The sequence below is a fragment of the Populus nigra genome, chromosome 13 (assembly GCF_951802175.1).
Source record: "Populus nigra chromosome 13, ddPopNigr1.1, whole genome shotgun sequence".
NCBI lineage: Eukaryota > Viridiplantae > Streptophyta > Magnoliopsida > Malpighiales > Salicaceae > Populus > Populus nigra.
In genome coordinates this window covers 8,603,513-8,619,002 of record NC_084864.1, presented here as the reverse complement: position 1 = coordinate 8,619,002, position 15,490 = coordinate 8,603,513, and the positions used below count along the sequence as shown (strand labels likewise).

At 32.7% G+C, this 15,490-nt stretch overlaps 2 protein-coding genes across 5 annotated transcripts; one reads left to right on the top strand and one right to left on the bottom strand.

Moving 5' to 3' along the window:
• The first annotated feature begins 5,742 nt into the window (after positions 1-5,742).
• On the top strand, positions 5,743-8,840 carry LOC133670453 (type IV inositol polyphosphate 5-phosphatase 7-like). Of its 3 annotated transcripts, none has more exons than XM_062090949.1 (7): positions 5,743-6,192; positions 6,265-6,346; positions 6,445-6,543; positions 6,637-7,248; positions 7,794-8,057; positions 8,212-8,398; positions 8,527-8,840. In XM_062090949.1, the coding sequence occupies exons 1-7, from the start codon at positions 6,093-6,095 to the stop codon at positions 8,614-8,616; spliced, it is 1,434 nt and encodes a 477-aa protein (XP_061946933.1). In that variant the 5' UTR covers positions 5,743-6,092; the 3' UTR covers positions 8,617-8,840. The 3 variants fall into 3 exon arrangements, with proteins under 3 accessions (XP_061946933.1, XP_061946934.1, XP_061946932.1); XM_062090950.1 differs by having other exon boundaries at positions 5,744-6,192; positions 6,272-6,346; positions 6,445-6,555; XM_062090948.1 differs by having other exon boundaries at positions 5,744-6,192; positions 6,445-6,555.
• Positions 8,841-8,921: 81 nt separating this feature from the next.
• Positions 8,922-14,189, bottom strand: LOC133670454 (uncharacterized). Of its 2 annotated transcripts, XM_062090953.1 has the most exons (9): positions 13,596-14,189; positions 13,456-13,518; positions 13,295-13,314; positions 13,121-13,165; positions 11,856-11,917; positions 10,057-10,193; positions 9,847-9,935; positions 9,154-9,288; positions 8,922-9,033 (listed from the first exon to the last, which is right to left on the bottom strand). In XM_062090953.1, exons 1-8 carry the CDS (start codon positions 13,884-13,886, stop codon positions 9,156-9,158), a joined length of 840 nt encoding a protein of 279 aa, XP_061946937.1. In that variant the 5' UTR covers positions 13,887-14,189; the 3' UTR covers positions 8,922-9,033; positions 9,154-9,155. The 2 variants fall into 2 exon arrangements, with proteins under 2 accessions (XP_061946937.1, XP_061946936.1); XM_062090952.1 differs by having other exon boundaries at positions 8,922-9,288.
• Between the last annotated feature and the right edge of the window lie 1,301 nt (positions 14,190-15,490).

Below are 15,490 nucleotides of genomic sequence, written 5' to 3'. Positions count from 1 at the left end.
CAATATCATTGCGAGCAAAATAGAGTATTTTTATTCAAATGTTATTGGTATAACATCATTGATAGAGGAATTAGAGTAGATCTTCATCATGGTTTGATCGAAATTAATTTAAAAGCTAGACTTCTCAACGTCGACGATGTCTTTATTTTCGCCAAGTAATGCTAGCAAGTTTATTACACATACATTCATTCCTATAGAAATGATCGTTCAAGAATTGATTGGATATTAGTAGTGAAAACCAAACCTAGGGGTTATGTTGAGGTTATTTAGGATGGCAACGATGAATTAACTGTGGGAGATGATGTTTTTCAACTCGGTGAGTTAGTTAATCTATATCAAGTTATTCTTTCTAATGACTTATAAGAAAATTCAAATTTTCGCATTATCGAGAAAAGTTTTGTTGATATTGATGCTAAAGAGTTGAATGATGTTTTGAGCTCCAGTGAACATACACAAGTCGATGAAGATGATAGCGGCGAAATCAATGTAAAAGATTGTGATGAAGATGAGGACGAGTTAATTGATGAAGAAGAAGGCAATTCTGATTAATTTGCACAACACGAATGTGTAATGCCATAAAATATAAGCAATATTTATGGATAAAATTCACTTCATTATAATGGCAATGATGTTAATTTATTATTGAATGATAAAAAAATATTTGTTTTATTATTATTATGTGACCTAGTGTTATTGTGTTATATATGTAACTTTGAATTTAATTATTTACAGGATGGATAGATAGAGAATACATGACAATTTGGCATCGATATTGTTTTACACTGATAGAAATATCAACAAACTGTACATTACATACGGGTATACTAGTAGAATGTGTCCGTCGGTATATTCATATGACTATGAGAATTGTTTCCCTTCTTTTTGGCACTGTTCATGATGTTCATTACATATGGGTATACCGACAGAATGTGTCTGTCGGTATATTCCAGTGACCATGAGAACTTTTCACTTCTCAATGCATAGATAATTAATGTTTTTTTAATGTTCACTTTTTTCCAAACATTATCACCGACATAATGAAAAGTCATTGGTAATATTATGAGGGTTTTCTGAAAATTTTCATGCAAGTTAAAACTTTCCATTTGACTTTACAAACGGAATCACTGATAATAATTTTATTTGTAAAAGTAAATTAAAAGACCAGAATTAGAATAAATGGGGCATCATCGTTTTCTTTTTTCTTCTCTCTTCTTTTCTTATAGATTTGTTTCTCTTTTTCTCTTCTCTTTTCTCTCTCCTTCTCAACTGAAATCAAGTATTCTCTTCCGTTCTCATCCTCAAATATCTTGTCTTTCTTCATTTTTTTTCTTCTAATTATTTTTGGGTTTTTTAACAATATTTTTTTTTTGTTTAACTATCAGCTGAAATTAAGCATGTCATCAAGGTAAGAATTTTTCATTCCTTTTTGTGTTTTTTTTTTTTTGCATTATTTTGGTTCAATTTTGAGTTATTAATAGTTTTATGAATTAATGAATGTGTTGAATTTTAGTTGTTATTGAAATATGTTTTGCACTATTTTGTTGAATTTTAGTTTTTTTTTTCAAATTTGTTGTTCAATTTCAATTAAATGTGTAGGATTAATTATAATTAATATTTTGTATTTATTCCATTTAGAATAATTTTTTGTAAATTTAGGATTAAAAATATTATCACTTAGAAATAATCATGTTGAATTTTAGTTGTTATTATAATAAGTTTTGCATTATTTTTTTGATTTTTTTTTCAATTCTATTGTTCAATTTCAATTAAATGTGTAAGGTTAATTTTAATTATTATTTTGAATTTTTGTAAATTTAGAATAATTGTTTTTTTTTCTAAATTTAAGGTTAAAAATATTATTACGTAGAAAAAGAAAAGTTTCTACGAAATTGAATTATGCTAAATTGTTAGAAGAAATTAAATAAAATCAACCGGTTTGTGACATATATGTTGTGCATTTACAGGTTTAAAAATTTTGGGTAGTCTCCCATATATATAAGGGAGGTACTGCCAATTGTTTTTTTAATAAATAAGAATAATTTAACTTTTTTATCTTTTAATTTGTGTAAATGCCTAAGGGAAGTCAATTGCACATTATAAGGACAAGATCATTACTAGTTCTTCTAACAGTGATGCTGACGACCACGAGTCATTAGGTGCCGATCAAAAACAGGAACTTGAGGCACAGATATCGACTCACGATGTGGGCTCATCAAGTACGATGCCACAATGTTGAGGGGGGTCCCTTCGCAATGATTTATTTACCCGCAAGTACAAGGTCCAATGGAAGGACAACGTTTGAATGTAAGTTTGTTTTGCTTTCATAACAACATGTTTAATAATTTTTGAAAAAATAATTTCATTTAACAAATGTAATTTTAGGTTTACAAACATTGAATCCACGAGAACAATAACACAAACCTAATTGTCAATGGAAATTCCATTGTTTCAATAGAGTCTAGTTTCCAAACATCTTGAATGAAAACTGCAAGTCGATGCATGATTTTCAATGTTCAATATTAGTATTAACTTAAATATTTTGTTATGTTAGTTTATTAAAATTACTGAAATTTTTCTTTTATAATTTTACTTCAAAGGTAAATTTGAATGGGAGAGAGTTGATAATAATGTTGTAAGGAGGGTTTAGGAGAATCATACTGCAATTAGTTTAAATTGATTTCATGATGATTTTTTTATTCCAAATATTACAGTTTTATTTTTCATTTACTAACAGATAATTAATTTGTACCATATAGGTTGAGTAATTTTTGGCATGAAGCGCCAAAGAAAGCTTCAATATGTGAAATAAAAAGAGCTTCTAGGTTGGAATGACGTGGTGATTTTGAAAGATTTCAGACCGCCATATGTCTCAGAGGCTATATGGGTGGAATACATTCAGCACGTGACGTTCAAGAGTTTCACGTGATGGTCACAATCTGGTGTGGAAAATCGGAACCAGTGTGTTCATGGTTCTGTTACCACACACATTAATGGCTATGTTCTGTTTGTTTCACATGCGAAGAAGATGGTAGGATTTTTTGTATTACATCGATTTTCTTTATTATTTGTTTTTTTATAAATATATTTAACTGACAATATTTTTATCTTATAGGCTGCAGTTCTTGTACACGAACCAAGCTCGATGGAGCTTTTTGTTGAAACACATGTGTGGAGTGATGATTGCCAAAAATGGGTGCAACAATTCATGGATAGCCAAGCTCAGCACTTTGAGGTATGTTGGTTTTCAACCATTTTTTTTAAGTTATTATTTTCTTGAATTTGATGAATTTTTTTCTATGATACATATAACAGCCGATTGAATGAGAGATATGAGGACGATCATTCGACCCATCTGAATCTCAATCTGGATTTATGGTTGGAGGTAGGTTCGTCCAGCGGACCTGACAGAAATCGGGTGTACAAACTCTCTAACACTACAACCGAGAACGTGGGGACGACCCCCTTAATGTTTTGACCATTAGAAGCTCGTAGGCTCGAACGTTCTATTTTAATGAAAAATATGAATGACTCACTATCGATTATAAAGAACTCCGTCGATTGGTAACGAAGATGAGATCACAAATTAGTGGTACATGTGCACCCCTTAATTGGCCCCATGGTCCTGGCAATAACCAGCCTCCTCCTTATTCTCCTCCTCAAATGTCGTCTCTATTTTAGATTTATTGTATTTAAATGTATAAATATTTAAATTTGTAATAAATATTTGATTTTTATATTATTTTAATTATTTTTTTACTTTTATTCAATATATATTTTTTTTTTTGGATGATTGCGACCAACAATCATGATTTATACCTTGAAAAAATACCCAAAAATCAGCTGGCAAAAATACCAAATACTTCCTTTTTATTATTGTATCCTAGAAGATGCTTCTCTCATAATGATTTATACCTTGAAAACCAACCTCACCAATTGCAGGCAGCTACATTTATTGGTGAGGGCGACCGATGCTTCTGCTTCTGCTTGGAGGGTGAGCGTCTGGTCGCTAGGAATGTCTTAAATACAACACCACCAATAATGAACGAGCGAACTTGGAGGAACTTGTCGTCTAAAAAATGGTGCTTTCACTCCTCACACCGTTTGATGATTGGTTAAACACTAATGGTTACAAGTTCTGTGAAGAATTTATCTTCTTCCATCCATCCATCCACGTGGACCACCAATTCACGCCTTTAAGTGGCCTTCTGCGTTTATTTCATTACATTTATAATTAGGAGTTCTCATGAATATAGTACTCTAGGGTTTGGTAGTGATGTGATGCTCAATGTTTCACGTAAACATGAGCAGGTTGATGGTGTTTTGATAATGGTTATTTTTAAAATATTTTATGTAAAAATATATTGAAATTATTTTTTTTTATTTTTTTTAAATCAATATATAAAAACAAACTAAAAATATCAAAAAAATTAATTTAAAACAAAAAAAATAAAAAAATTTCAAATGTTTTTAAAAACATTTTTGAAATATAAAAACAAATAAGCTCGAGAAGTCATATGGGAGACAAATCAAACCCAAAACCCACTCTAGGGTGTGACTGGATAATTTACTCGCGCTTTGTCATGGGTTAGATATTTCGTTTCCAAAAAATAAATTATATACATAGGTTTTTTCAACGTGCTTTTGCAGCTAAAAAAATTTAAGTAAAAATAAAAAAGTTTATGCATACATGTAATCAAATAAATCGAGAACTATGTATGTCAATTAATTAAAAAAACATAAATGATAAGACAATTGTAGATTAAAATATTTAATATAGCAAGACGAGACATTTATCCAGTTGTGTTTGCTAAATTTATTTATTAAAATATTTTTAATAAATAAAAAGAGATAAAGATATTTAATAAACCAATCCCTATTTTTTAGCAAGAGAGAAAATCATCCGTTTGACCACTTGTAGATGACAAAATTTGTTGTTTTTTGTGTTAATGAGTTTTATTTGACAAAAAAAATTTAATGGTGGTGGAATTTTTTTTCTCTAAACATCCCTCAATGTTTTAATTATATTTATTGATTTTGATTGTTTTAGGTGTTTTGGGGTGTTTTAAGATTGGCAGTGGTTTAAGAAGGTTTTATAATTTTTTAAAGGTTTTTTTAGATTAAATTGGATTTTTTTATGGTCACCGTATCATTTAATTGATTTTTATACTAAAATAACTAATTAAATAGTTTCAAGGAATTATAAAAATTAAATTATAAATAACTCTTATTTCTGTATTATTTAATAAATAATTAATTTAATTTTGTTTCCATAGGTGTGCATGGCTTGACTTTTTTCTTCTTCTAATTTCAGCTTTAAATATTGAGTTTTTATTGAATTTTTAAATTTTATCATATAATATTTGTTTGATTTTAAAATTGATTTTTCTATATATATCACTAAATTAAAAATATATATATTAAACCTAGAAGAGTATCCAGATCAGAAGTAAAGCAAGTTCATCTAAATTAACTAGTATCAATCTAATATATAAAGGTGATTTTAATTATTTTTTTTTCTGATAGTACAATAAACTATCCTTAACATGTAACTTCGAAGGTATAACGGTCATGCTAGGGTTTCCATAAACCACCTTAATAATGATCCCATTACATTTTTTGACGAGGAAGTTTTATAAACTTGCTATGTAAAAATCCACGAGACATATGTGACCACCACCGCCACCTACCGCTGCTCAAATAATGAATGCAAATGATAGAAGCTTGTGAGGCCTATATTATTTTATGGCTGAATTGTACCATCGCCATGAGAGGAGTTTCTCCCCAAACCAAACCTTGACTTTCACATGATACATACGTTGTCCAATTTCGCTCCCCTTTCCTGGGATTGTCCGCTGAAATAAATTTAAATGGTTCCTAGGTTTGTTTCAATATCGGTACGAGGCGATTAAAACTATGGTTCCTTACCGTGAAACCTATGTTTTTTATTGACACTACTAATGAATTAATCTAGCTAGCAACCACGTAAAAGCCTCCGAATGAAGAGAAGGCACGACAAAAAGTGGCACGAAGCACATCCACTTCCCCTTACTCTTGTATTCGCGGCATGGCCTTGACCTTTGATGATCTGAGCTATGGACATTGAGAACCGGAAGTCAAAAACTAGAAGAATTCGCGAGTGGTTTAACAGAAAGAACAAGAGAGCCGACGCATATCAATGGAATGAAGTTTCAGGTCAGTTACATCCCACCCTCCTCCCTATTTTTCAATTTCTTTTTAAATAATGTTTACTGTATTTTGTTGCAGATGACAGTGAGGACGATAGCCTGGATGATGACCTCGTTAGATCGTTGGAGATAGATCCATGCATCTTTACCAATGAATTGAGGTAATTGATGTTTTTATAGACGTTGTTCTGGCAGAAGATACACCCAAAAAGACCTGCTTCAGCTTCCATCTCACAAATGTGTATGTTATGCCTTTCAGAATCTTTGTGGGTACATGGAATGTCGCCGGAAGATCTCCCGTTGGAAGCTTAGCCGTAGATGTGAATGAATGGCTAAATCTCAAGGATGCGGCTGATATGTATGTTCTAGGGTAGGTAATACTTTGAAGGTTAATTACTCGTTAAATCTCAAGGATGCATCTGACAACGGGAGCTTCTCTTACTACGTGCAGGTTTCAAGAGATTGTGCCTTTGAAAACCAAAAACGTGATAGGAGTAGAAGACCCAACTGAAGCAACAAACTGGAACTTGCTCATCGGAAAAACTCTGAACGACAAGTATGGATGCCCCTGGTTGACCCCCATGTTGAATCCAATCTCAAGTGAAAACTATCATTTTGTTAGGTTCCCCGGTTTCGGAAGGAGGGCAAGTTTTAGCGGCCATTCTGGATTTACAGGGCCGGAGCTATCAAAGGCACAGCATGAAGGGGAGGCATATGGGGGCAGCAAATATAAGCTAATGGCAAGCAAGAAGATGGTTGGAGTGTTTATAAGTGTATGGATGAAGAAGGAATTTCTCACAAAGTACTGCATTTCAGATGTTAAGGTTTCTTCCGTGGCTTGTGGCATCATGGGATACTTGGGGAATAAAGGTTCAGTTTCAGTTAGTATGTCTATTGAAGGAACCAGCTTTTGCTTCATTGCTGCTCACTTGGCTTCCGGCGAGAAGAGAGGTGATGAAGGCAGGAGGAATCACCAAGTCTCAGAGATTTTCAGACGAACTTCATTCCCCCGTTCTTCTGAAGATGATGACAATCCTCATCCTATCACCATCCTAGGACACGAGTAAGTGGTCCTCAAACTATATATTCATAAAGGTAGAAACTATAGTAAAAAGATAACACAATGAAGACTATTATATAGTAATACTAGCAACATGATTCTTAATGGTAACCAACAATTTAGACTGTCAGGGGAAAAAATTTCTTGAACTCGCTTGCTTTCATGCTGCCAAGCCATTACAGATCTCAGACCACGCAAGATTCAATTTATCAAACAAGATCCCACCAAGTCTAACAATCATACATAGTGAAATTTCTGAAAAATTCATCCCTACTATATCCAATTTCTAGAGTGAAATTTCTGAAAAATTCATCCCTACTATATCCAATTTCTAGCATCTGGTTAAAATTCCATGGAATTCTAGCGGTTGGCTATGTTCAATTTCCTAAATCCAAACCAGTATCAAAATCTATAGGATGTGAAAGTTGCCCAAAGTAATTGCTGTAAGAGAACGGCAGGTATGAACCTAAATGTCGTTTATTTGAACAAAAGCTGATCGGTATATATGCAAGGTTCATCTGAACAAAATAAAATGCCATATTAAGCAGTCGTATATTCTGGTTCGGAGATCTCAACTATCGGCTGTACCAAGACAACATTTTGGCCAAGGAATTCATAAAGAAGCAAGATTGGAAAGCATTGCAGGAATTTGATCAGCTCCGAAAGGAACTTGAAGATGGAGGAGTGTTCGAAGGTTGGAGAGAAGGGAACATAGAATTCGCACCAACATACAAATACTCCTCGGCAAATTGCAATCGGTACACAGCTGGCCTGCCAGGCAGATCAGGAGAGAAGCAAAGAACTCCAGCATGGTACGTCAGTGAACCACAGTTGTGTTGAATTGTTATTTACCGTAAGTAGCCATCACAAGGCCAATATGAGTCCTCTGGCCTAGAGGGAACTAACCTTGCACTGTACATCATACAAATTACCTTCAGCTAAAATAACGCCTAAATCTGGCGACAGGTGTGACAGAATACTGTGGTATGGAAAAGGAGTGAGGCAACTTTCCTATTTTCGAAGTGAAAGCAAGTTCTCTGACCACAGACCAGTTTCTGCACTCTTTTCTATACCAATAGAAGTCATGAAGGTTACCAATCCGAGAAAGGTTTTTCCTACAGGCACCTTTCTGCCCATGCCTTCCGGGAAACTGGTAAGTTCTGGCTGTATAATTTAAGGCAAAATTCTGACGTAATTTATATGTGAAAATGAAACAAGTTCGTTGCCATAGGTCATCAACTCATATCAATGATACTAATGCCAATATAATTTTCATTTCAGGAGCCAATCGATAGCAAAGGAGGGGCCAGATCTACCTTGCTATCACTGATTTCCAAGGAATCAGTAAAGGGTATAGGATCATTGCCATAAAACATGCAAATACAATAGCAAAAACAGAGGAAGTGCAATTTTAGGCAATGCTGCTTTGCTATGTTGCCACAGCTGGCTTTCTAGAGAAGCATCATTTTAAGTAATTCTGACTTATGTTCTTTAGAAAAGAAAATTTTCACTTTGTAGGGTTTCAAAGTGCAATTTTAAGTTAGATTGATGGAAAGTGAAAGTTGATTAATAACTACATGATTCGTTTCCTTCAATAGAGTGTAATAATGGATAACCAGAAACAGAGAAAGTGTAATAGTTTGGCCATTTTGACTGACAAATTGAAATATAGCAGGTTACACACTGAAAAGGACCAGCATGAAATTTTAAAAGCAAAAGACAGTCGAGAACACTTTTCCACTTGGTAGGCCATCAGGCGTCTTCAATAGAACATAGAGCAATAGCTTCCTAGTATGATTGTGTCCATAAAAAATTCAAAATAGTAACACATGCTAATAACCACAGTTTCCAAATTTCAGTACATATTTCATATTCATTGGATGCAGCAATAACAAGTAGAGTACTTACTATCAATTTGCCTCATTTGCCTGAAGAACGCCACCCAGGACCTCAACATTATCTGCACGACAAAGGGGACATACGCATCTCTTTTGCAACTGCTCACCAAGGGAAGCATAATCCTGTTCCAACTCAGTAGCCTGCTTGTTTCTAGTCAAAGATAATTAAAGTTTTGTACATATGCATCATATGTTTTACTATAACTGTGCCTGCAAAGCGTTGCAATCCATTTTTACTTTGTATACAAAAAGTTTTAGCTATTCTTTTTTCCCTTCTTTTTACTGGGATTTCCCCCTCTTTTTACTGGGAGAAAAGTCAAAAGATGAAATATGTTACTGATGGCTGAGATGGCAGAAAACATAAAATTGACCAACCATCTAACATCAGGGAGTTAGAAACTTCAAAAAACTTACACAAAAATCTTGGAAAAACTGCTCATAAGTAGCATTCAGAAACATTTAAGAGCTATTTTTGTAAGTGGCGGTTTTTGGAAGGATAAAATTTTAGAAATCAGATGTTCTTATGGGCATACTCTCAATTTTAGCATTCAGAAACTGCTCATATTTCTAGGCATACTCTCAATATCATTTACCATCAATTGAATCGTATGATCTGTCTGGACATTTATCTCTCTCCAAGAAAAAGTATAGTTAATCATGACCAGACAGCCAGTTCCACACACTGTAATGTTTGAAAGGATATCTTGTTAAGTCCTGCAATGCTTTTGTTTCTTTCACTATTGCCTCCATCAGAGAAACCTTCCTCTGAAGGTCAATATACTCCTTCTGGACCTGCAAAGAAACGGGCAACTCAAATTGTTCTCAAGGGAAACGAAGAAGTGTTGAGGAGGCATTCTTGAATCTTTCTATAACAACAGAAAACATCTATAGAAATCTTGAGTCAACTTCTTACCTGATTCTGTATATTCTCCTCTGCTATGTATTCTTGTTCCTCTTTAGTTGTCTGAGAAGCTACATGGGCAAGAATATCCTCAAGAGCTCTTAACTCAACTTCAGTAACTACCTTCTTTACAGCTTTTCTGTCTGGTTCTGAAATAAAGACACAATGATTCCCTCAACATAAAGCCAAAGCAACATATAACATTCTATATGGCATTTGCAAATTGATGGTAAAAGGAAAAGAAAATAGGGGTTGAATTGGAGTTAGATACTAGTTTGTAATGCATACAAATGCCTCGCAGTTTGTCAATTACCTATCTGACCTTTTTTCTTTGGATATAACAGTTGTCTATATAATTTGTATCCTGAGAAGAACAAATATGCCTCCTCAATGCTTTGACCAAACAATTTTCAGATAATACCAATAAGCCTAGAAATGTCCATGGTTGTAGTGATTAGCATAACATTTAAAAGAACTGCCAAGCAGAAAAAAATGAAAAATGAAACATTCCCAGAACACAAGTATATAGTGCAGTTCAGCAAGCCTGCTTCCATGAGCAAAGATGCTAAGAAATTTACTGTGTGAAAGAAGATATCATTGAAGTCCACTCAAATTACTCCCCTATGCCCCATACCCAGCACACCCAATCGCATCAATCTGTCTCTATATTTGCTTAGAAAGATAAATTTCTCTTCCTTTCTTTCTCTCAAAAGCTGCCACAAGTCAGAGTAAAGCTGAGGCCTCACAAAGAGAAAGGCCTCCCAAAGAAAAGGACAAGGACAGCACTTATCTTCTAAAATACAAAATGCCAAGCTTTAAATTCTGCTCTAATAGGGTTGCTAAAAGGTTATTGTCTCAACAAATTAGGAGTTCATCAGCTAATCAAAGGTGGAGCACATGTTCATGAACCCACAGTAAGAAACAGATCGAAATTTGAGGCAGCTGATACATCCATTTACATTTTCCTAAATCAAATGACTTTGCTGTGGAAGATGAGCAAACTCAAACATATAATCCCATGCCACATACAATCCAAAACTTGTTGTTCTAGCAAGCCCCTATAAGCCTTCACAATGACTTCAACAAACTCATATTTCTAGTTTCGCAACTAAATGTATAAAAAAGAGAAGAGAGCAGACTCAAACTTTAGTTTACTCACTGAAATTTAGTTTTTCTGTTTTGATCCTTTCCTTTATGACTAGTTAATTGAGTTACAGATTAGGGTTTTCAACTCATCTATTTTTACGAGATTCCTACATAGTGTTGGCTTTGTTTGCTTGTTTGTTAATTACTATTCAAATCTGTTCAATTATATGAATGAACATCTTGGAAGCACAATCCAAAATCATGATCCAACTAAGTCTGTCCCTAATACCACAGAAAAGTATCAATACAAATACCATACTGCATATCAACCAACCAGTGTTACTCATCAGCAACTCAAAGGTTGAATTTTATTTTATGATCTCACCAGATAAATGGATTCATTCATGAAAAAACTCACTCGTAAAAGTTTCCCAAACTTGAATCAAATCAATTAGGGATCAGCTACTTTGATCTTTCAGAACAAGATTGAAATTGGGAAGGTAACCATTTTTTTTTCTTTAAGAAAAAAAGAAAACACTTTATTCTGCTCACTTGCTGTCACAAAACTTATTAAAAAGAAAAAGGAAAAAACAAAAGAAAAAGAACTGCGAAGAATTGCCATGAATTAATATCAAAATCAATAAAAAAAAATATATATGAAAAACCAGCAATTGGAAAAAGGTTCAGCTGCTAGAGCAGTAAATGTTCTGTACAGGTGGCATCACCTGCCGTGGTTCCAGTGCTGCTCTTTTTCTGAGATTTGATACACTTTTCCTCTTGAAATTTCCTATATTAACATATAAGTTATAAAATTAGTTGTTTTACTCCACTACCAGAATGTTCATTCAAATCTGTGATATCGCATTCTTATTTATTCATTTAACTTGAAAGGAAAACACAGCACATAGATCAATATGTTCTGTGAACTTTCCTGCAACAAGAGGAAAGTATTATGAAGGATATCCTATATGATAGGTCATACAGTTTGAGATGGGAAAAGATGTTAGGAGCTATGAAGAAGAAAAATCTACAACTTCTGGTTATAGATTACCTTCACACAGCATCCCCTCTGCAGCTTATCTGAAATACTAACACTTGTAGTTTTTTTTCCTCTTTTGAGAAAATAGTTCTTTTTCTCAAATTTAATAATTCTAGTATCCATGTTTCCTCCTAAACATACTCAAATCTTTGCATTCCCATTTTCTAACATATGCAATGGCCTTGAAATGCATGAGCTCTTGATTTTTTTTTTCCCCTGCCTTCTTGCCTTTGTTCTTTTCTGTTTAAAACAATGATCGTGAGATACAATACAAAAACGAAGTTTTCCATGACAATGTTTGGAATTAATCCATATCCTCAAGCTTCAAGGCCAAGCCTAAAGAATTATGCATCCAAGGAATGAAACAGTTCAAGGACTTGCAGAGAGATTGGTTTAAACTCAAACACTACCAGGAAGTTAAGCTGACAAGCTTCTAAAAGCTCATAAAAGTTTGTGGGTAATTCAGATGGAATGTGGTTGAGTCATAAAAATTAATGGCATATACAATTATGAAAAGGGGAATTTATATGTGTATATGTTGCCAGTCCTTTACATATCTATACATAGCCAAAAAAAAAAAGAAAAAACTCAAGCATATCTATAACAAAGAAAAACTTGTCATTACTTTAGATTCAAAAGAGTTGAAAGAAAAACTTGGAGGTAGTGACATATGAAATTTACACCAACCACTATAATTTCTGCCATAAAACAGAGAAGAACTTGTAGATGAGCTCTTTAATTTAGTATATTTATTTTCTACCCTTCCTTACAATTCTGAAACTAGGTCAAATCAATTAACAAATCATACGCATTCACACAGCAATTCATCTTCCAAGAAGAAAACATCTCCAAAATCATGAAGTTAATCAAAGAAGAGTGCAATTATATATCAGACAGGGGCTACACAAATTCCCAGTTAAAGTTACATAGGTCCTAGTAAGTGAGACTAACCTTATCTTAGCATTAAGATCAAACATCTGGCGAATAAACTCATCTCTGCACAAACAACAAAAACATGTTACCAAAAAGACATCAATTAATACTACTTGAATCGATTTCAATGAAGCAAACAATCATATGCTCGGATGTAATGGAATGGCAACTAAAATAAACAGCAATCTTTACCGTGAAGCTCCTTCTTCATTCTTCATACCGCCCAAGCACAATGACCCATGCAATGAGGTTCAGAACAAGAATTACAAACAGAAAAAAAGACCAAAAAATGCAAGTCGTATCACTTCATCCAAATGAAGAGAGAGAGAGAGAGCAACACGCTATCATACTACCTTCAGACCCTCTACTTGGGATCCAACCGAGGATATCTCATCTTGAATAATGGAGATTCTTGCCTGAAAGCATATAAGACGTTCATAATTCAATAGAAAAACCTAATCAAATAGAAGTAAAGCAAATAAATAAAACAAACCTCAAGGGTTTGAATAGAAGCTTCATTTAAAGCCAATTGAAGTTCGTAACCTTTAGGTTCTTGCTCGGTAGTTTCTTTGATACACTTCACCTCTTCCATCTCTCCATTTGCCACATCTACTTCACATCCAAGCTCTTGTATTCGCTTCTCTAGCCCAATCACTCTTCTCTCTACAAAATTTACAACACCCGACACAAATTTGAAAACAAAAAATAATAATAATAAACCTAATAAAATAAAACATTCAATATTTGGCTCTCGATCAATAAACTTTCTACTATTTTCCAGCATTTTCTCGGGAAACGGCCTCTGTTTAGTTACTGACAATGTGAGAAACCAATAATTGACACTCTGGTTATTTATCGCTTTCAAACAGTTCCCAAGGCGAGGTTTTGATAAGATAAATTAATATTTTGTTCGCTTCATTTTCTAGGGAACCAAACGAGGAAAAGAACAAGTGCAGAGGCACTTAGCTCCCTGTGATTTCTCGGTAGCAAACTCGCGAATTAGTGTTAGGAGTTGCCTCTGTGGATCGGTGGCCGCCATCTTCGGTTTCGCGCTCTCCGTCTCAAAATTGTACTTGTAATGCATTAATATTTCATAATTTACAATTCAAATAATAATAATAATAATAATAATAATAATAATCTTTACTTTCATATTTTGTAATAAAATGTATGAAAACACTTCAATAAAATATTATTTTATATAATTAAATCCCTATAAATTAATATATCTGGATCATAAAAAACTATTTAATCGATAAACTAATATTTTGCATTAATTAATAAAAGATTAATTTATCAAGGTATTCTTTTTTTTTTCAAAATATTAAAGTTAATACATTTATTATGTATTATGATTGTAATGATCCAAATTTTACGCTCAATTTTCTCAATGTTTTTGAAGATTATATTTTCAATCAAACTTAATTTTTATATATATTTAATTTAATTATATGAAAAAAAAATTTAGGGAGTGAATTGAAAATAAAAAGAGAACAAAAGATTAAGATGATTATTGACTAAAAATAATAAAAGAAAAATATACAAAAGAGAAAAAAAAATTAGAGGATCAAGTAAAATTGGAATATGATTGAAAAAAAATCTTATACATTTAGAAGAAAAAATCCATTAATTAAGAATCCATGATCAAGAAAGAAATAATATAATTGTCTAATATTATTTTTTTAATTTAGTTTTTTTATTTTACAAAGAATTCCAAATAAAATATATAAAAGGTATCACATAAAAGATATATACATATAGCATTTGGTAAGTGTCTGGAACAAAAGAAATGGAAATAGTAGATGAGAGACGACAAGATAAAAAAGGAATCAAAGATAAAATTATATTTAATAGTGGTATATAAAATAAAATAATTGTTTTTATATTATGTTTAGTTATAATGAAGAAAACAAGATAAAATATAAAAAATTTATTTTACCTTTAATATGTATTAACTGTCAAATATATATATTTTAAAAAATAGCTAGATATTTTTTTTACTTTAGTTTATATTTAAGTATTAAAATTAATAATATTTTAATAACACTAGTTATAAAACCAAAACTGGCCTGGCAAGTTGACCCAAAACCAGACTAACCTAAGGCATGGACTGGTTCGAGTTTAAAAAAATAGAAAAATGATTGACTCGACCTGACCTGATTCAAAACTTAGGTCAACCTGAGATAAAACACGGGTCAAAAACTTGTTTACTTTTTTTGAATTTATTTTTTGTCAAAATAAGATTACTTTGATTATTTTTAAAGTTTTTGGAGCTAACTATTTTGACCCTTCCAAATCTGTGACCTGAACCTTACCTCGAGTTGATTTCCCAGTCAAACTTTAAAATTATGATAGTTACCATCTTTATTCTTAAATTAACTCAAGTCA

What these genes read in the sequence shown, in the direction of transcription:
- LOC133670453 (XM_062090948.1), top strand. Translation starts at nt 6,093, where the DNA reads ATGGACATTGAGAACCGGAAGTCAAAAACTAGAAGAATTCGCGAGTGG. An exon ending in GCTGATATGTATGTTCTAGG is followed by an intron (nt 6,556 to 6,636) that starts GTAGGTAATACT and finishes TACTACGTGCAG; the next exon opens with GTTTCAAGAGATTGTGCCTT. An exon ending in ATCACCATCCTAGGACACGA is followed by an intron (nt 7,249 to 7,793) that starts GTAAGTGGTCCT and finishes CATATTAAGCAG; the next exon opens with TCGTATATTCTGGTTCGGAG.
- LOC133670454 (XM_062090952.1), bottom strand. Translation starts at nt 13,886, where the DNA reads ATGCTGGAAAATAGTAGAAAGTTTATTGATCGAGAGCCAAATATTGAA. An exon ending in CAGCACTGGAACCACGGCAG is followed by an intron (nt 10,194 to 11,855) that starts GTGATGCCACCT and finishes TCTTTATTTCAG; the next exon opens with AACCAGACAGAAAAGCTGTA. An exon ending in GCATTGCAGGACTTAACAAG is followed by an intron (nt 9,289 to 9,846) that starts ATATCCTTTCAA and finishes GACTAGAAACAA; the next exon opens with GCAGGCTACTGAGTTGGAAC.